The 22,843-nt window shown below is 35.4% G+C and overlaps 1 protein-coding gene across 3 annotated transcripts in view; it reads right to left on the reverse strand.

Moving 5' to 3' along the window:
* AKT3 (AKT serine/threonine kinase 3) overlaps positions 1-22,843 on the reverse strand; it is a 133,816-nt gene that overhangs the window by 36,091 nt on the left and 74,882 nt on the right. For all 3 annotated transcript variants that reach the window (XM_072333847.1, XM_072333846.1, XM_072333848.1), the window contains exons 3-7: positions 22,313-22,438; positions 10,350-10,461; positions 8,431-8,575; positions 2,852-2,983; positions 248-313 (exon numbers count right to left, since the gene is read on the reverse strand). In XM_072333847.1, the coding sequence (XP_072189948.1) occupies positions 248-313; positions 2,852-2,983; positions 8,431-8,575; positions 10,350-10,461; positions 22,313-22,438 (581 nt within the window). The remainder of the gene's footprint in view (positions 1-247; positions 314-2,851; positions 2,984-8,430; positions 8,576-10,349; positions 10,462-22,312; positions 22,439-22,843) is intronic.

Below are 22,843 nucleotides of genomic sequence, written 5' to 3' on the forward strand. Positions count from 1 at the left end.
TAGTCCATATAAAAAAAATCCTGAACAGTCACATTCTACAGCTAAATGTTTTTTCAGTGCATTTAAGCATTATAAATTTATTAGAAACTTTATTTCTGAACCATTAAATAAATACATAACCACTATATGTCATCACGAGGAAGACTTCACAGTTTGTAATGTTACATTCATACTGGAATATCCAACTTGTAGAAAATTACCTGTTTAAGCTCTTAATGGCATGTAATATTTAGTTCCTAATACTTACTGTTAAAAAAGGATGTCTGGTGTTTTTCAATACTCTGCTTTCCGTAAGTGTATGAGCCACTTCATCCTAAGAAGTAAGAAATACAAGTAGGTTTTAATTAAAATACAAAATTGCTGTTAGTTAATTGCAAGGAAAAATACATTACGTCCAGAAACACAAATATACACTGTAGATATGGAAAAAGAATGCATGTATTCATTTCTTTTCAATTTAACACATTTGATTTGATTTTTCTTCTAATATTGCTTTAAAATGAAGTCTTTAAGTTCACAACCATTGCAGGGCATCCCCATGCCACAGGGAAAGAAACTCAGCCCCAGTGCGTACTTGTGCCTGGGGAAGCTCATCTGCCCTCTACCTGCCAGGTGTTCTTCCTTCCAGAGCCACCGCTTGCCTTTTCCCAGGCAGGAAGCACACCAGAGGTGGGAAGGAGCCTGGATGGACCAATCAAGGCTCCACAGACAGGTTATGACCAGTGCTGCCCTAACATTGCCAAGGGCCTGTCCTAAGAAGCCACTATCTTCTGCCATTTGCTGTGGCAATAAGCATCAGCTGAATATTATACTGAACTGAAGACAAACCTGGTGACTAAAACACCAAACCATAACACCACATTAGTAAATTTATTTAAACAGGATATGCTTTAATATTGCTGCAAATAATACTAATGTAAAATTACTGTCCTGGACATGCTTATCATGCTCTGCTCAGAAGATAAGGTATCATTAAACTAATTTACTAATTAAACTATTATTACAGTAAACACAGATGTCAGGAGTTTTAGATTATGCTTTAAAAACTGTCAAAATAGGAAATTAAAAAATAAAAACAGAGTTCTCAGTAATAAACTCTGATGCCATCCAGTTAAGTACTAGTGCATTATTGTGTATAGGCACCACAGCCACAAACTAACGAGAAAAACAAAAGTGCTTCAAGGAGGGAGAAAAGCTATTCTAAAGAGCCATTCATATAACAAAATCACGTAATTCACTTCATCTTGGATCTGACAGGCAGTCTGTAATAAACAGTGATGTTGCAACAACAAATCCAAGAGGCTCACCACTCATCTTTCTAATCTTCAATGATGCAATTTAGTCTGCAATACCTCTTCAATTGGTGACGCGGAAAAAAAAGGCTTATTCTCTGATTCAGCCTCCAATTGAAAAAGTAGGCAGAACAGTGCACCATTCATAAAGTCACTAAATTTTATAATATGTTAATGACCTGGAGATAAGGGCTTATCTACAAATAAACTTTTAATACATACATACATACATACAAGATTGTAGTATATCCCTATAGAGACTTTTTATACTACAATGAATAGGTTATTTTAATAATTACTTAAGTTATTTGCTTCTACCTTCTGGTATAATTTTCAATATTACTAAAGCAAAATTTAAGGATTAATTACACATTCCTGCTAATTTTACTAATAAGCATTAATTTTATTTGTATTTTTTTCCAAGTGCACACGAAATTGATTTGCTACTTCTCTGGTGAATCATGAAGTTTAAATGAGGAAAAAAACTGAAGAACAAGCAAAACAGAAGCTGGTTTTCATGAAGCTCAAAGAAATGTAATCGCCTTTGAGGTTTCTATTCCACTTTCAAATTTAATCAAGACTGATCAACACATTCAAAAGCTATTAGAATGAGAGTGACAGGCAGACAAAAGAACACTGAGATAGCGTGCAGAACTCCGTAACCTTTCTTTTCATTCACAAGTAGAAAAATTGGAAAAGCATGACAAATATTTGAAAATATATACAATTCATAGCTGTTGTCATCCACAGTCAGCTTCTAGGAACACTGATATAATAACTGGTATAATAACTGGTATAATAAGGATTCAAGTATTTTCAGTCAGGTTCAGGGATTCAAGTATTTTCAGTCAGGCTCATGTCCCCCAAAAACCTCTTTGCTTAGTAATCAGAATTATTTTTAATTGTATAATGATGACAACAGAAATAATGTTCTTGTTCTCAAAGTTGACTTAATCAAGAAGGGTTCAAAACTTCAGAAACAAACTTCAGATTTTCAAGTTAAAACTGAATAAAATTATCACCAACCATAAGGGCCAATAATGTTACATCAATCAAATGAGACTGAACAATTCCAATTTAAATAACTTCTTCAGACCAGCTTCAGATTTCTGTTTTGTACCTCAAAAACTAGAACAATAGAACTGTTATTCTCATGCACAGCTAATCTTATCTAGTAACCAGGTACAGCATAGGCTCATTAAATTGATTGTATTTATCTGAATAAACTTGCAATTCACTTTGAAAATGTTCAGGTATATATAATATACCCTACAACACAGTCTTTCTTTTTATAAAATTAAATGGCACTACTCCACTACTCTCCTGTACAGTGAATTCTCCAAGAGATTTAGCATGCTCCACGTTACAAGACAGTGTAAAAAGGAGTAAAAAGATCTGCACATGTTACTTTTGTTTACTTTTGTGTTCTGAAGATACACATACATTCTACTAAATTCAGTTACTATAAAAAAAAATGAAATATAACTTACAATAGGATGCTGACTACTCCATTCAAAAGAAAAAATAAGAAACATAATTAAAACTACAACCTTCCTTACCTTTGCAATAATGACTTCTTTTTTCAAAATCTTCATAGCATAGTATTTTCCACTAGCCTTCTCTCGGACCAGGATAACTTTGCCAAACGTGCCTTTGCCCAGTAGTTTTAAATAGTCAAAGTCATTCATTGTCTACAAGGAGCAAAGAACAGGCAAGGATTAGCAAGACTTAAGCTATGCAGTCCCAAAATATATTCAAAAATGCTTCTGCATAAAACAAAATGGTGTTACCAATATAAAAAGATCAGTTTAGAAAACCTGATCCACACAAATAAGTTTATGATCATAGATTTAAATATTGCCTCAACTGATCATATTTTCCTAAAACTACTGCAACGTGCTACAACTAGAGATTCACAAAACCAGGGAAACTACAAGTAAGTAAAAAAGCAAGTTAATAATAAGCTTGCATATGTATTAATAGACAATTAATACAAGAAGCTTGTATTGCTTTTAGAATAATTATGAAACGTTTTCCTGTCAAAAAGAAACTGCTGATAATAGTGAACTCTAGGAGTCTGCACCATGCACAGATTTTAGAACCATAAGATAAACACTGCTCAAGCTCAGGCAAAGTATGTAGTACAGCTACAACTGTACCTATCTTTTTAATGTTGCAGCCAAGGCCTACAATAATTACTTCTCTATACATATTTTTTAATACCAAATACTAATTCAAGTATTCATTAGAAATATTTACTATGACACCACTATCCTTTTAACATGCTAGCCTTTTTTTATCAGGATTCTAAATTTATCTTCCACTTAATCTTTCGGCTGTCACATTCCTTCAAACTCAAATTTAAATAATTTTGAGCTTTCTTCTTTGGTTAGGAAGGAAGAGTGGAATTATTAGAGTAAAAAATATATTGATTTATTACATTTTAACTTGTATCCTATTCATAAATCTGTTTTTCTTAGCTCTGCAAATAACTCATTATATAAACACAGGACCTTTTCATAAGGTTTAAAACGCTCATTAAGTGATGGAGAGTGGGTAGAATGAGAGGTTTTTTTCCACAGATCAGACAGAACAAAGTTTGAACAACAAATTCACCTGAGTCTCTTCAGGACAGATTTTCAGGATGACTTTCGTTCTGTCTATTACATATTACCTACCACACTGACAGCTTTAAAAATGTAATTTGGTTCTAATTCCTCTTAGCTACCGCAGAACACACAGGGGGCATAAGGAGAATAAAGAAAGAAATGATGAAGATGTACACGGATTGTCTCTATAACCTAGAATTGTAGTTTTGTTTGGATTCTTTCAATGAAATGCATTATTTCCACTCATATTCATCGCTAGGGATTCCAATAGTAAAATACAACACAAGTGACAGTAACTAATATGGGAAAGTCACAATTTATAGAAAAACAGATCTGTTGCACACATACATGCATGTGTACTCATAAACATGCATACAGAAATTTCTCTAATCTTAGCTAAGTCCCTCTTGTCTCATTGTTGGCTGGTCATAAGCCCCCCCTTATAAACAGCACAATTTTTTGCTTCTATCAAGTCAAAAGAAATACATTCAAGGTCACGTATCCTAGTTTGGGAATTTCTAAAAGTTACTCCATTAAAGAACATTCTCAAAATATTCTTCTTACCACTGACTGGTATAATGTATATGTAAAGCCGTGATCCAAATGCTACGTGGCGACTACTACTTCATCAACTAAAGGGAAGATTTCTCAAATATTGCAGTCAGTATATTGGAAAGTCAGGGTATCTACTTTGATAGTTCTATGATAACCAGAAAAAGAAACCACCTTTAAGTTAAAGCATTGAAAACTGTCAAAATTCACGTGATAAATTCCAAGGCTGGATGTGGCACTTCCAGGCTGGATGTGGCTCTGGGCAGCCTGGTCTAGTGGTCGGCAACCCTGCCTGTGGCAGGGGGATTGAAACTAGATAATCACTGTCGTCCTTTTCAACCCAGACCATTCTATGACTCTATGAAATTCAAAATGCTTTTAAAATACAATTCAGGCAGAAGATGAGTAATTCAGAGCACAGTCCACCCTAACTTCATACAGCATTCCACCACACAGAAATGCCAACAGCTTTTATGACAAAAGAATACTGAGCAAACATAAAAGTTCATCACTTCTAACTGTCAAAAATTTATCAGACCATAAGCTGCACTGAAGGGGTAGCTATTCCCATAATTCCAATCATCCTGAGAGGCTGAATTTAAAGAGAAACCATCAGGGTTTGAACAGAGACAGCTCATAATAGAAGCCCTTTGCCTGTACACAGAAGGAGGATATTGGCTCAACTGATCACAGACACGGGCTTGATGCTAAGAGCAGCAAGCCAGTCAAAATGAAACTCGTTTGTCTAAAATTTGCTTACATCATTCATCAAAGCAGTCATGAATCTAGCTGCAACCTTGCTAAAAACAGATCTTTAAAAATGCAGATTTATAAAAGGAAGGTAATAGTTCTGAGAGATTTTGAGTCGTGGCTTAACAGCAGGTTATGGTAGCAGTGATAGTTCTAAGAATAAAGTCTCCTGATGCTGTCATTCTTTAGAAGCTTAGCAGAAGGCTTAGAGATGATATTCAGTGCAGGGTAACTCAAAAAGTCTGCCAAAGAACACAAGACCTTGAGAGATAAAAACACAGATGCCATAGCTGAGAGTGTACTGAAAACTGGCAAAAAAATTGAAATACTTCCTAAACCTGAGAATGTTGGTAAGCAAGTTTGGAGGCTTCCATAAGATTGATTTCTGTTTCCTTCACAATTTTTCCCACTTTTTCCATTCCTACTGAACCCTGAGAAGTGAATTTATTTACTCATTATATTGTTCTTTGGCTTATCTGAAAAAATCCATTCCTTATTCATGCTGAGCCCTGAAAAACAAATTCCCAAACAAGCAACAGAAAACTGTCCAAAGAACCACATGATATTCACTTTCCTGTAAAGCCCATCTACTTCTGCTAAGTATGTTCTTTTCAAAAGAATACACTTTACTACGGTTATTGAAATTCCTACCAACCAAGAACTGCTTTTAAAATATTCCTGATATGCACAAAGAGTATATGACTGGGAACTCACCTGAGTTCATCAAGAAGAAATTCTACTTAACAGAAACAGTCTAGCAAGGAATAAAAGCAGGTTGCTTATTGTTTCTTGTGCTTGAAATTTTAGTGATACCATTACTGCAGAACTTAGGTGGCACACTGACACCACTAAATGAACTTCAAAATAAAAAGGTGTCTTTGGTTCTTCCAGCTAATGTGGACAGAGATGTTGCCACAGAGATGCTGCTGTCAGGCTTTTTAAAGCAAGTTCGGTTTCTTAAGGACTGTTTTCTTTGTAAACCTTTTGCTATACTTTTTATTTAAGAGAAGTAGTAGGCCCACTTCTCTCTGTCTTGCTTCTTAATCTGATTATACTCTTCTACTCATATGAATACCATCTGGTGCATGCACAAGCAAAATTCACTGCATGCAGATACAACACCAGGTGACTAAACAAGCTTGTTGGACACAATGTGCAAAAAATTCTTGAAATTGAAGGAAATCTAATATAAAAAAAGGCAACACATTAAGTAGATATAACTGAAGCGGTTCTGATTCTGTTAACAAATACAAAAGCTAAGCAGAAGCTTTTCAGAAACATTCTACAAAAAACTATTTCCTCTAATTTCACTTAATATAAAGGGAACAAAAAGGGACTTCCCTTTATTATGGTCACTCAGGACACCTTATTCAAAAACCGTCTGAGCACTTCTTGCTGAGTCTTCCAAAAGTTTTAAATCTGAAGTGGGATTTTGAGTTTTTGGCAGAAAAAAAACTTCCTTGATGCTATCAGTGTGCTTTTCCGTGGCTACACACACTTCATTCTGAACTATCATTAGGTGTTGAATATCAGCATTTTTTAGTTCACATTTCATTTGTAGTTTGCTTTTGGCTTGCTGACGAATGCATTATATATTCTGTAGCACAGCACATGCACTGTCCTGGAATTTTACTTCAGTTCTTACAGCATTCATTGCAAGAAAGGAACAGAAGAAATGATCTTCCACATACTCTTATTCCCACAACTATTTTGTTGTATGGGAAAAGCATTGTGAACAAGGAGAGCACACGTTCCAGATAAACAACTTACATTTGACCACATTTATTTTGACACCTTGAAAATGCTTGCCGTTACGCAGTGTTTTGGTACTCTACTGACAGGATACAGAACCTCGGCATAGTGGTCAGATCCTTAAAAGAGCAAACCCAAATCCCTTCCACATAATCACACTGCCTCTCACAAAGACTGACACATCTTGAACACAGCCTCTGTCTTGCTGTCACTTATTATATTTTACCCTGGAGCACCATCAGTAAATCTCTATGCTGCAAGGCTAAAAGTTCAATGTCAACCTCTCCAATATGACAATTCATGATGAGAGTATTGCCATGCCTGTATATGATTAGTTTTCCTTTTTTAAGCAGTAAAAAAAAAAAAAAAAAAAAAAAAAAAAAAAAAAAAAAAAAAAAAAACATAGAAAATTATGTACAATGAAACTACATGAAGTAACTATGTTTGTATTGCAAATTCATGTTCTCAAAACTTAGGACATGACAGAATTAAGATTTCCTGTAATACCCTATTCCTAAGGACACAACTGTCAGCCATTGATCTTTCTATAATTCTTGCCTCATCATTCTTGCAATGTTCAATATTCCTTTTCATTGTCCATCATTAAGAGACATTCTGTGACATTAGCTGTAAGATTATTTTACTGTCCACAGACTTCCACTTCATTTTCCACAGGTTTCACTCTGTAGCTAGAAAGAATGAAGCCAATCTTATAGAATCATGCTATTATTTCTCATGTGATTTCAATGCATTTTTTAAGTCATGTCAGTTCTGTATAACAAATGAGAAACATCCACTCAAGTTCCTCACTATTCTCTAAGAGTAGTTCATAAATCCAGAAACACAGGACAAAATGGAAACCCAAAATAATACACAAATTTTATGAGACACAATCTTTAAAACATAATGTGTTTATCCTGTTGACTCTGGAGATGTAGCTATAAGCATGCTATAGACAGCAATGTACATATTCCTACTTACACCAGAAGCTGTGAAGGATTCCGAAGAAATAAGATACCATTTTCACTGAAAATTAAAGCAAAGTTTCTTTCCCATGCAGCAAAAAACAAGGTCAGTAAAAGCCAAATTCTCCTAGCCTTTCTCATGTAAATCATCTACTTTGTATTGGGCTTTACTTGCATGAGAAAGTGGGCAAATGCTTTTCTGAAGAAATTATTTTATTCCTATACTCCTGGAAGAGTGAACAAACATAAAAACAAAAATAATATTCAAAAAACAAGCAGACTGTTAACATGTGCCTGAATGGTTGAACTCTGCCTTTGAAAGGTGGTGTACCAGACAACATAACAAATAAATAAAATTAGAGCAGTACAGCTTTATGAGATAAGTATGTAGTTCTATGCTTGAAGTATACTGAAATTTATGTAGAGATATTATTGCTTCTATATCCAACTAGGTCACTTTGCAGAATTACTTACATATTAATCTTAATAGTTATTTTTGAATGTCATTACCTTTCTTTTATGGTGAGTTGTTGAAGCATCCATCTCCTCTTCACCTATATTGTCTATCTGTGAAGTTGGACTGCAGTTCATCCTTTCTTCTTCCTGTCTCTGAAGTCTGTCTGCTACAGCCTGGATTGCTTCTGTCCATTCTTCCCTATCACAAACAAGTCAACAATCCTATTAGAAACTTATAAAATTCATCCAAATAATTTGTTGATATTGTTTTTCACATGCTACATTGCTTCAACATGCAGTTCTCAAGTCACAGAGCAAAAGTCTCATACAATTTAGTATTTTCAATTTTGTTCCCTATTCTGCATGATGGATAAGGGGCCAAGGCTGATCAGTATCAAAAAGAATCACTGCTTAGTTTATTTCAATAATTAAAAGTATCTGATTTTATAAATACAAAATATGATAATAAATGTAATATAAATACTAAATATAATACTAAAAAACTTGAAAATTCTTGCCAGAGGTATAACATTACTCAGAGCTTAGTAGGTCATGTCCTGTCTGACAGTATATGATAACAATCTACTCAAGAGAATGGTCCCCCTCACCATAAGAAAATAATTAATATTTATTAATCTACACTGTGTGTTCAACTCTTCGTCTATTCACTCTTAAATCTGAACTCTATGGCTAACTTCAAATTCCCCTGAGAAGTAGAGCTTCTCAAAGATAACTAAATTCTAAAAAGCATCACAAAAATGACAGAATCTAAATGGTAGAACTTAAAAAGGTATAAGTGAATATACTAATAAAAGAAGAAACAATGCAAAAAATAAACTTGTTACTTAATTATTGGTATAAACCGTATGATCATAGGGCTGTTTACTCTGCACTTGACCTATTCATGTAAGGAACCTGCTTTAGCTGGGGAGTTGGACTTGATCTCTTAAGGCCCCTTCCAGCCCCTTTGATTCTGAGAAGAACTGACTGAGAGCAGCCCTGAAGTGAAGGACTTATGGGTTCTGGTGGACAAAAAGCTGGACATGAGCCAGCAGCGTGTGCTTGCAACCCAGTAGCCCAACAGTATCCTGGGCCATATCAAAAGAATGGTGTCATGGTCTGATCATAAAAGGACAAGGGGCAATGGCTTTAAACTAGAAGAGGGAAGATTCAGGTTACATGTTCGGAAGAATTTTTTTACTCAGAGGGTGGTGAGGTGCTGGAACAGTTGCTCAGAGAGGTTGTGGATGCCCTATCTCTGGAAGCATTTAAGGCCAGGCTGAGTGAGATCCTGAGTAGCATGACCTAGTAGTTGGCATTCCTGACCATTGCAGGAGGGTTGGAATTAGATGACCTTTGAGAAACTCTCCAACCTAGGCCAATCCGTGACTCTATGAATAAAGCCAAAGCATAGTGTTGACCTCAAAAGGAAAGGCGCGTTCAATGGGAAGACACAGTACATCTAACCAGAAAAATAGAATGGAATATTTTAGTAAGATACACCATCCCGTATCTCCCATACATTTCCAGTGCTTTAAAAAAGTTAATTCTCGAGTGTGTTTCTTTTTACTGAAAGAAGAAAAGCTAATAAGCCCCATAAAACAAACTGTAACAAACATATTGCTTTCTGTGCCAAAAAGAACACACTAAGAGTAAAAGGAGAATCTAAGACAGTAAAGCTAAAAAATACTCCAAAGCGAGCTTCCTTTGTTCAAAATTTAACACTTTGGAGACATATCATGACATAGTTTTGGCTTATTTGAACACATTCATCCCACTCACAGGCAGTTTGCAGACTAGATATGAGCTCGGATTATATTTTACGGAAGCTGACTTATAAATTGTTCAAATAACTGTTTAGAAGTGCCTGGAATGTCAGAACTCCACATGCTGATTACTGAGCAATCCCAGCTGAGACTGTTGAAAACTGTGCATAACCAACACTGAAAGAGAAACAAAAATAAAATTCTCACCGTTCCTCTGGCGTGTCTACATGGAACGTCCTCTCTATGACAGTGGTCCACTGAAGACATCTGATAATGAATGTGTTTGGCTTTGGTCGCTCTGTTTTCATTAGTTGACATTCTAGAGAAATACATTATGGTTCACCTTTTATAGTCTCCCAGTTAATGTGGAAAAGCAAATAAAACGATTTAGATAAAATACATACAGCTTATGCATACCTAGCCAGCACATAAAAGGAAATACAGAACACCAGTATAACCATGGGCTTGAACATCAGGTAGAAGAAACAAGTCAGAGATATTGATGGAACTTGTACTGTTCCCCATATAAAATGTGATCTCCATTTGCAAATCAGGTCTATTACAAAGGTAAGAGTATTAGATCCTAGATTGCTCCAGTAGGGCAAGGTAACAGCAGTAGCCAAAGGCACATTTTTCCATCTGTACCTGGCAGGATTATGATGTTTTCCTTCAATGGTAATCATGCTGCAATTACCAGGGTACCACACCTCACAATTAGACTTATTGTAAAACATCTTATCTGAGAGAATTCAGCTGCTGAAATCAATCTGATTATTAAACATAGAATTACCACCCACATTCCCAGTGGGGCTGCCCCAGGACATCAGCTTGTTGTTCTTAGCACTCCAAGGCAGAAACAGGTCTATCTAGGCTGTTTCCCTCAAATACTTCTCTAAACACTTCCTACAATTCCCCAAAATAGTGATTTCAAATCTCTGCAAGCAAACTATTTTTTCTTAGCATTTAACTCTTCCAATAATTTAAGCACCAGTTCTTGTCCTTCCAACCAATTTATTTTCTTCTTCAACCAGCTATTTCTTTTAGATATCTGAAGCCTATTCTGTCTCTCTTCAGTCTTCCTTGGCCTAGATCACTTAAGCCAGTCAGTCCTCGCAGGTTGTGCTTTCATATCCCAGATCTTTCCTGACACAGAAATCTAGACATGCAGACAATCTTCTATTCCTCTGTCACAAGAGCACAGCACTGTTAATTCAGACATAGGTTTGATGAGACTTGATCTCTGACGTTAGATTTTACAACACAGCACACTACACTAAAACATTACACTTGTATGATGCAAAACACTGACCTGCTCTGACCAACTAAAACTCTTATTCATGCAAACATTTTTTTTTTTTCTTTTTTGGTGAAGATAAGGTTACTCTGTCAAAAGACTGATTTGCTTTCCTGCAGCTACCATAAATCTAACACAAACATCACAGCCCATGTTCTGGTAATTCAACAAGAATGTGATATAAAACGACTGAACCAGTAAACGAAATCAATCAACAATGAATACAGAAAGTTATGAACAACTCTAACTTTCTTATTATACAGCTGCAACCTACCAGCTAGCCCACACCTTTCCCTGATGAAGCTGATGGTGTTCACTGTAACTTACCATAAAATCTTGCCCTTCACTCTTGGAGCAGTACATTTTATTTACTCAAGATAATGTCAGTATTTTGCGGAAGTCATGCTATATGTACCACTTCTCAAGGCAGTTTGTTCTTTCACAGAAGTAGCTTATCTTGGCTTTCTTTTTTTTTTTTTTTTTTCTCATAAATTCAGAGCCCTGACACCCCAACTATAATCCATAATTTTACAGGAATTATTTTTAAATATTGTCTAAGGAGCTGCATCAGATCAAGTGACACTCAACATACTTGAGTGCCTGCTGGCCTGTTTCACTTTTCTCTCTTATGCCTGTTGCGAGTGTTAATTGTCCAAACGACATACAGTGGACCTCCTGAAATGCAGATACAATATGGAAATACAATAAAGCAATTCTCTTTCATATTACTAATGTAGAACAATCTTAATGCCTTTGCTCCAGGTATTAATTAAAGATCTAAAGAACACTTTATCTGAGAAGTGGCCTCTGGCTGTTATCAAGCAAGCATTATCAGACTTACTTGTGCCACATCCTCAATTCAGACAGGGAAGTTCTGATATTAGAGGGTTCTCTGTGATTTAAGAACATGATTTAAGAACTGCAGTGTAAGCTGACATGTTTTGGTTTTTGTTGTTTTTTTTTTAAGAGGAAGGTGCTACAGTTGAATGGACATGGGAAGAGGGAACTTCACACAAAAGGTGGAAGAAAAACAAGAAGGACAGAAGTGGATGAAGGTAACTTTGGAACAATGATGAAGTGGAGCTACTTAGGATATATACTAGGCTCACAGCTGGGTGCAAGGACTGTGAGATCAAATAACTCCTCTCCTCATGCATACAATTGGAAGCCCAATTTACAAAGTCACTCTAGGAATACTACACTATTTGTTTTCTTAAAATCTCAGCTGCAACTTTAAAAAATGCACAGGGCTGCTTTTATACCAGAAGAGACTGCACACATGTCTGTTCTAGGATTACCTGATCCTGCCCCCTGACTAAACCATTCTCTCATCTTTAATCCTATCACACTTCAATCATGTAGGCTGAAACTTCCTTTGCTGAATGTTTGCCTAAAGCTGCACACTGCTGGAAAATACTACATTTTGGAGACAAGACTTAAAACTTGGCAAACCAAGACCTTTGATATCCTTCCAGTATTCCTATGAAAATGTAACACAACTGTCCATTCTATCTGCAAGAGAGAAGAGAGCGCAGGGGAGACTGGCAAAAAAAACTGCACTAACACTTACTAGACCATAAAATTCTTAAAAATCTTTGCAGTAACCCAGGGGCTACAGCTATCTCCCTTCTATATAGCTGCTGAATGGAAAGCTCTTTCTCCTATGGTTTGTATTGGTTCTTGCTAACCTCAGACAGAGCAAAAAAAAAAAGAAGCTACACGGTTAAGGCAAAATCCAATATGGAACAATATCATACAGCAAAAATAATTTAAAGAAGAGATATCAGAACAAAAGACCAGGGAATAAAGGTAAAGGAATGCAAATGGCAAAGGAGAAAGACTGAAACCTTTGTGGAAAAGAAAGATGGGGAAGAAAGAAGGCTCATTAGGAACAGCAGCAAGAAATAGCAGCTACAATGGGGAGACTGCAAGAGGGAACTAGATAATTTGTTAGTTGAGAGACCAATTTGCATAATTAATATATTATCTAAATTTTTTTGGTATGTTCATCCATTTAAGTCTGTACCAAGCTGTACACATATTACTGGTACTACATATTAATTTTTCTTTAGAGATTTCTCAAAGTGATAATGCACTTCATTAATAAGAACAACTACTTTAGCTGTGGATGCATATACTAAATATGTCTGTACTAAATATGCATGTACTAAATAGGTCTGTAAATACCACAGAGTCCTTCAGGTCTATAATGTTGTTCATCTATAATGAAAGCCTATGAGGTTTTTCTCATAGGTTTTCATTATAGATGATCAACATGATCAATTAAATATAATAGAAAAAATGCTGTGGCAAATGAAAAAGGAAATGAAAACATTTAAAAAATGCTATTTGAAATGGTTAGAAGGATGCTATTGAAAAATAACATCAAGCAAACCTTACAGAGCTTTTTGAAATATTCTATTTAAAGTGGCTAAATATATAATTTCCTTTTACAAGGATAAAAGCGAATACACTAATGTCCTCAATTACTGAAACAAAAAGAGTTTTGGAAAGAAGTGGAGAACTAGTGTATTTCTAAAAGTGGTGTGTGCTACTCAGCCTGCTCAAGTACATAAAAGTAACTGAAGTCTGCTGATATTTAGTCACTCACATGTTTCACAGGCTGCTGTATACAAATGTATGGGATAAACAACATTCCTGCCACGACTGCAACATGAATAAAAATTTGTTTGTGCATGTCTTTCACCAAAGGGTAAGAAAATGAATAAATCTATTAAGATGAATAAGTACTCTAATACACACTTACTGCTAATTACCAAAATATTTTTCTACTAATTACTGGGAAAAAAATGTAGTAGTTTTAGACAGAATAGTTTGGAAACTACAAAAGCATAAAAGAATGAGTGAAACTGGCTACTGAAATCTGGCTCAGAAAGCCTGAGTGATAGTTGGGTCATTACCAAAAGGAGAGAACACTCTACCATAATGTCTTCAAGTTTGCTACTATACATAAACATATGTAATTAAAGGGCTGAATCTCAACTCCAAACAGTTGGAAGTCTAAATTATCATTCAAAAAGATGAGTAAGCCAGTAAACAGACAGACTCAACTTTGTGTTCTTGTATGCTAGCCATCTACAACTTGGAATTACACATTTTAATCCTAAAGCTTTCTGTCTTGCTTGGGATTAAACATTAGTCATGAAAAATTTCCCCCTTAATATTAGCAGGGATACAAAGCCTTGAGGCAGAACATTTGTTCAAAGCAGCAAAATACAAAATCAGTTACAGAAATCAATAACTCAATTCCAACATATCTGTAGTACTTAGTTGGCCATTTTTGGATCTGTTTAAGAAATGGAAAAATGAAATACAGCCAGAATAAAGAAATGCAATGCAAGTTTCTTAACTACTGATATATATATATATTTAATAAAAAAGAGGTTAACCAGATGTTAACTTTTATCTCCATATCCACAAACAATCTGATAATTCTAAAATGTTAGGCTATCTTTTCCAAATAAAATGTACTATCTAAATTAAATAGTTATGCTAGTTAAACTCTCCTGAGCAACTCTAACTACAAACTGTATTTCAAAACGTTCTGTTTACTTTACACCATTCTGAACCACAGATGACAAAGTTTGCTTGAAGCTGTAATTACTCTGCAAAGCTGGGAAGCCAATTAGAGGGCCTGAAACCTGCCAGTTCCAAAAAAAAAAAAAAAAAAAAAGGAAAAAAAAAAAAAAAAGCACAGATCATCTGTTCAGATTTTATTAAAAAGTTTAAAGTTTGAATCGTATAACTTTAACCATATCATCACCAGTGTTCTTTTCCGAAATGCATTCATTCAGCATAAAAAAAAGCACAGAAGGAATACTAATATTGTACTATTATTTCATAAAGGAAACTTACATCTTCAGCAGAATTTGTTGCTAGAGTTACATAAGAATGTTAAACATACAAAATGCCATTTAAAAAAATGAACACAAGGTTGCGTATTTGAGAAATTATTTCTAATGCAAACTGAGTTTTAGCACAAAGGAGAATTTCCTATTATTGTCTTCTGACATGAAATAAATACTATTGAACTACTGATGGCATTTTTTAGAACATGCATTTATTTTTACTTACATAGGAAGATATTTATTTGCAGATATTTATATCTAGCATATCTAGCTATTTACATTGCAATTTAATCCTTAATTTCTTATTTTCCTTTAAGTCTTTCCTTCAGAAGATAAACACTTCACTTTCCCAACCTTTGCCTATTCAGTACCTACTCCAGTTAGCTTTCTCTCATGTTGAAACACACTGCTTACTCAACCTTTTTTCATTACTGCTACTCTTTGTATCCTGAATTCAATTTTCTCTAATGACTTACATTAGGAAAGTAACAGAACTAACATATCATTTTCACAACATTGACACACATAGGCATGCTTGTGCTCACATATGAAATGCCATGACTTTTACATGTACATATACATATTTATATACAGAAATACACACTTATACACACGCTTAGCTTGGTCCTCTCCTGATTCTCCCACCCATTTATGTACTCCATCCTATTTCTCAGAGGCTTTCCAAAAGGCTCCCTCTCTCCTCAAGTCTCCTCTTTTTTCACTACATTTTATTTATGCGCAATATTACCCATAAAAACAAGATTGGCGACATAACAATGTATGTGAATAATTTAATATCTTTTCTTTGGTCCCCAAAAATGCAGTTTTCCCCCAAAATTGTCATCCTTCAAACTGCTCCAGAGGTAGCTGCTTTCTGTTGCCCCTTTGATCACAACATACCTCTTTTTGCACTCTTTGTTTTCTACACAGCCTTAGCACATAAGCAGTAAGTTCTCAACATGGACTACCCCCACAGCCTACCCTCATCCTCTTTATCACTTTTTATTCAATATCCAAATGACCATTCCTACCATTCATCCTCCCACTGTTGCATTCAGCACCATTTCTGTAAAGCATTCCTAATTTCTTTCTATTTAGAGAGCAAGTACTTCTTTAAATCCTCCTTAAACTCTACTTCATCACGACCTCTTAAAAACAGGAAGTAAGGAGGGAGAAGAGCAAGAGGGAAGTAAGAAGAGAGTAAAAATCTAACCTGGACGGTTATGTGGATAAGTGGATACGTTGTTAATGTGCTGAGACCACTGCTTATACTATAGGCTAATACTGTCTCATTGTTTTCTCATACTCCCCCCATCTGTTTGCATCCATCTGCTATCCCTTGTTTTATATTTGGAATTTTAGTATTTTGGAGCAGGAACTGACTTTTTGTTCCGTATGGGTAGAAATCCCACTCCTGTGGAGCTTGGCTCATGACTCGAACATGTATGTGCTTTGATGCTATAACAGCAACAACATATATGACTGAATAATAAACACACACAATAAATAAATAAATAAATAAATAAATAAAAATAAAATTATTTTCCTTGAAACTGAAAAAGACCATCCTTGATGCGCTTCACCACGCTGGAAAGTTATTTATTTCCAGCACTCCAAAGAGTACTGAAGTAGTGCCTTTGTCTTTCTATCATGACAACTAGTTTGCTAGTCACCCTTTCATGCAAAGAGAGAATGACAATGAGAGATCTTCACATATTATTGTCAGGCTTTGCCTGAGGTTTCTCTTGTCTTCACAGAAGACAGTAACAGAATGCATCCCTCTCTCTTTCTTACTAACGTCTCAATTTCATTTATGCAAATCGATGCATCACACCAGGATAAAAAGACCTCACAATATACATTTTAACTTGCCATGCTTATACCAGGCCCTACTTAAGTGATAACTGGGGATTACAGAATGATAAACTGATGGCTGAGAAAGCACTGTCCGAGAGCTGCTCCAAAAGTAATGCCTCCTATTTTATAATGCTGGCCCACAGCATCAGAGGCACATATTGGTAGCATGGTTGAACCTTCCTGCCATTATTGCATTTTGCTGCTGCATTATCATGCTCTTTTATTTGATGCTTCCATGGAAATAAATAGGAGGTGTTACTTCTGAATCGACCACAATAAAACTGAAGAATAAGTCTGAGGAACTCATTCTCATTCATGATCCAAGCTAACAAGTGAATCCAAACTTCTAAGTCAAATGACCAAATACCAACTATGCCACCTTAAAACAGTTCATAAGGTACTTCACAAACCTCTCAAAGAAAATCACTGGTCCAGTTTTCCAGAAAGACAAACATACATACACCGTGCATTAACACTGGTAACAAATTACATTTGAGTTTGAATTTCTACAGACACGTTTGTGTATTCAGCACATTATATATGCAGTGCTTTTTTTCTTCCCATAATTATTTGCAGTGTTGAATGAATATTATTTATTCAATTGTATTATTATTACTTTGGATTTAAATCTGTGCTGTAATTATAAGAAACTAATTGGATGCATATCTGTGTATTCACGTCATCCACTAGGACTTCAAACTCAGACCTCATTGAAAAATTAACTGTGGAGTTCCCAGAAAAAAAGTCATGCCTAGTGGCAAAGTATCTTCATGGATAAGTTGATATGTATTTCCTACTCATTTCTTTAAAGAATGTTCTCTTAATTCTTTAGAACGCTAACATTATTCCCTAAAAACACTTCAATTGTTATATTGATTATATTTTTATATCCCCAAAATAATAAACCTTGTCTCTGGACAATGTAAAGATTATGATTAGTAAAAGCAGTACATATTTTTTATTCAGAGTAGTCATGGTTCATCTGTGATCGTTTCTGTAGTGAAGAAAAATAAAATTAAGAAAAACATTTTAAAAAAGAGTATCTTCTAGCAATAACTGGAATTTATTTCACCTGTATCACAGAGTGCTTGGAAAGTAAAATATTTCAAGATACCACAGAAATTACAAGTGACATCATTTTTGGCCAAAGCTCAAAGGCTATCATTAAAGGGATATATCTCTTCCCAATTATTCTCCACATGAAGATCAAAATGAAGGCAAAGGCCAGTTCATACAGACACCTCAATCCAAATGTGCTATATGATTACTTACACACTCACTGCATGTGTGAGAATTTTTTGGGGGGTTGGTTTTCAGTGGTTTCTCTTTTGTGTCCGGTTATTTATTTTATTTTATTTTATTTTATTTTATTTTATTTTTAAATCAGTAAGGCCACAAAAGAAAGCTCCTTAAACAGAATTGGAAAGAACCACCACTTCTTCCCATTGAAAACCAAGGCGGTTTACACAAAGCAGTATTGATGCTGCTCTGACAGCACTGGACCACTTAGAAACGTTGTTGTGAGATCATGCTGTTCTTTTCTGGGACCTCTGGGGATACAAATTCTGTCATGGGGACAAGCAGAGTACTAGTTTTTTTCAAGAGAAGACTAATAGCATCCTTTGCCTATACCAAGAAGTTACAGCAATTGAATCAAAAATATTTTTAGACTGGTGCCTAAGCAAAAGCAATTTAAATTAACATATTTTGAGGTGGGTAGGAATGCACACCCACTCCATTACCATGACTCAGTCAATCAACTGTGTCTCTTCAAGCTCCAGTAACTTGATTACTTGCAACTGCTTTTCTGTACCTGAAAAGAGCTAGGCTGACTTTGAACTAGGTTCCAAATTGGGCTCTATATGGTATAAAATACAGAAGCTCCACAGGAGAGAAACCAGAGCGATTCCAGCACGACCTGGTATCACCAGACTGATTTGTTCACCCTGCCACAAGCTGCGGCAGCTCAGCAGTCACAGCACAGAGAACTCACTACTGGTGCTCACATGCACTGGAAGGCTGCTGAGGGGAGGTGAGGCCCCTGCCTGGGGTCCTCAAAAGAACAGCCACCAACAGACCATTCCCAAATCTTCCCTCTTCGTCCAGCCCATCTCCACCAAACCCCCCCCAGTCAACTCCACCTAGCATACTTATGGTCTAGCAAGAGATCAGTCGCCACCATTTCAGGCCCATGTGGTTTCCCTGCCTTAATAAATATATATTCAGCACTGTTAGCAAGATATAAAATATTTTTGTCCTCTCCTTTCTCCCATTCACAGGATTCACAAGGTAATACACTGGATACAAAGGACCAGGGAGAGGAAACAACTCAGCTGTGGGGTTTAGGCTGTATTTCTTGGACGAAACTTTTCTTGGAAGAAATCGGGAAGCAACTATTCAGAAAACGATAGTGTATCTTGGAAGGTCTTCTGCAAAAGTAAGCCTGGTGTAGCAGGAGCGGAAGGGGGTCATTCTGTTGGGAAAATATCTGTGTGATCAAAGTAACCTGTTTAACAGTGTGGGTGTAGAATTTTAAACTACAGAACAAGTATTGTACAAAGCAGAAAGGTACAAACTTTCCAGTGTTCAACTCAAACAGTACAAAAATAATACCACGGCCTTGGCCTTCTCTGCTTAGATAACAAGCCGTAAGTAAGAGCCAAAGATGTCTATCATTTGGAGAGCAAAAAGTAGACAGAGACCACATTCTCACTTTACAGTTAGCTACAAAGATTACGTGAAGATAGGACTATAAAGACATATCTTTAAGTCCCTGCCAACCTAATCAAGATGGTATTAACAGTGATCTCACACTCCATCTGCCTGGCTAGTAATTTATGAAAAACGCACTTCACTATTACAGAAAAAATATGCTGCACTGCTTACCACTGCAAACCTACTGCAGCAGCTCAGGAACTCGGGGACTGGAGACCATAAAGCCCGTTCTTGAGATTTACCAGGTACTACAGATGAGATCTGATTCAGTCACACAGAATGTTGATTTGTTTGTTTTCCCTACTGATGATCTCATCTTTAGACAGATAAAATATCTGACCCAAAGCAGTCCATTGCAATTCAGAGTATAATAGTATTCTGGCCTTATCTTTTCAGCCTTTCCATATTACATAATTTTCTACAACTTATTCAAGATAAAATCTAATCTATTTAATTAAAGTTAAAAACTGGAATCTTATTTAAAAAAAAAAAATCTTATTCCAGAAAATGTTTTATTTCCTACATTGTGCTCTCCACATAGGTACTTTGCTTAAATTTTATGGGATTATTTTTGTGAGGGAAAAGTACTCATTATTCTTGCTCTCATCAGCAGATATTTCTTATTAAATTACTGCTTCTCCTGCCAGAAAACAGAAAATTCATCTTCTTTACCAATACTGTATTTCTTTAATTAATACTACATGTTCCTCCCTTTAGCTTACATAGCGTAAGTATCTGACTCATGGAGCTTGCAAGACACAGAAAGAACTCCTATCATTTCTGGAAACAATTTTTAAAAGATCATCCAATTCCCATCAAAACAAACTTCAGGGGCAGCACTCTAATATCAGCATTATAGAAGATAACCTCTTGGTATCAGGACAGGAAATAACCATTCAACACCAGTATCAACACAGTGGAACTAATAGTTAATTATGCATTTCTTCACATGTTAGAACTACTGTTTGGATCATCCTTCTTGTTGCAACAGCAAAGGAAGACTAGATATGCAATGAAGAGCACAGTAAAACAGGAAAAAAAAAAAAAAAACAAAAACTGCTGTAATTCCAGATATGATTCTTTTACAAATATTCTTTTACTTATTCTTTTACTGTACTTCCAGATACTTCTTTTATAGGGAAAGAAGTATCTAGGAAACTCCTAACTGCTATAAATGAATGGGTTACACAGTCAGAGGAATAGCTAACAAATAATGGCCTATGACTTGGTCAGTGCTAGGTCTACCAACTCTCATGAGCAACTAGAAGTCATCACTGCTTCTTGAGCTGCATAGCAACAAGGCAAAATGAGCCTCTAATATTAAAAGGCTTGTATACTCAATATCATTTGTAATACTTCTATCATTATCAGAATATGCAAGGTTTTTCACCTCCAACTTTGGGTCAAGACATGGGATTGGATCCCAAGATTAATTCCTTACCAAACAAAATACCCGAATTATTTCTTATACGCAGGCTGACACAATCTCAGGAATCATTTCATTAAAAAGGAAAAAAAAAAAAAAAAAGCGGGGGGGGGGCAAATTCAGTGTCAGTAGAATTTGTTCCTCCTTCAATAATGCAAATGAAGGAAATCCTTTCCCTAAATACACCTGCTCATGTGGCTCCCCTATAAAACTAAAAACTGCCATTTATAGTATTGCAGTATGCTAAACACATTTTGAAAGAAGTTGGTTACATATTCTAATATTCCTTCCTTCAAAAGTTCGTAGCTATAATATACACAGATCTTATACTCAGGGGGATTTTTTCTCCTTGACTCTGCAAATATTTTCATTTCTGTTAAGAAATATACTCACCATCAAAAAAAAAAAACCTACTAACTTGTCTTCTAAAAACATTTTTTAAAAAGAAAAATGGATAAAATGCCTTCATTTTATCCAATAGATTCATACTTTGTAGCTTTGCTAATATATGCAAATTGTCTGATTGCTCAAAATTACTGATTAACCAGGCTGGAGAGCTGATTACCTGATTATCCAAGAGAAAAATAATTTAGCATGATTTTGTGCCATTTGACAGTCTAGATAATTTTCTAATTAATTTGAGTTTTCAAGTGAATTCAGATATACTACCAAAAAATAAAGAGGACGGTGGTATGAATACAAGTAAGTTTTCTAAGGATTTTCATCTTACAACAATCATTTATCAAATGTTATTGTTTGTAACAAACACTTTAGATAGATACAAAATAAAAACAAAAATTGATGACTTAAGATTTTTAAAATATTCAAAAACCCACTTCTGATAAAATCTTTAATGCCATTTATAAGAAAGCCTCATAGAGCTGGACATGAGATGGGGAGGTACTGGCCTGACATGTGACATCAAGAAATTCTTAACTACACATTCAGCAAAACGTAGCAAATATTTTGTCAATATGCTGAGAAAATAATAAATACTGGAAACACATACTTGCCACTGAAAAGTTGTTGAGTGGATACGGCAGATCCACATCCTGGGGCTTCTCCTTATAGCCTATGAAAGAACCATCTGTCTTTAGCAGGAAATATCTTGGCCGCCAGTTTTTTATATATTCTCCTAAATGAGGAAAAAAAAAAAAAAAGTGTCCATTAGTACTGTAGAGGAAAAAAACAAAAAAAACAACTTGATATTAAGAAACATATCAACGTCTAACATTAATTATACCAAAATCCTTCCAGATGTTTTTTCCTTACAAAGGAAACTAACTTCCTCCAAAAGAAGAGAAAATGTAATTGCAATTGAAAACCTGAACTGTAGAATGATGCCTCTATACTAAGAAGCTACAAGCACTGTACTATATTCTGTACATCGAAATTTCATTACACCATACTATTCCCAGTCCTCCATCTTTCTATCTGTAAGCAGTTTGAAATTCGGTACAGGTGCAAGTAAGCACTACAGCTCAACTTACAATAGCAAAAGTAAATGTCAGTCTCTACAATGTAGAACATTCACTCTGCT

This window comes from Excalfactoria chinensis, chromosome 3, assembly GCF_039878825.1.
Source record: "Excalfactoria chinensis isolate bCotChi1 chromosome 3, bCotChi1.hap2, whole genome shotgun sequence".
Taxonomy (NCBI): Eukaryota; Metazoa; Chordata; class Aves; order Galliformes; family Phasianidae; genus Excalfactoria; species Excalfactoria chinensis.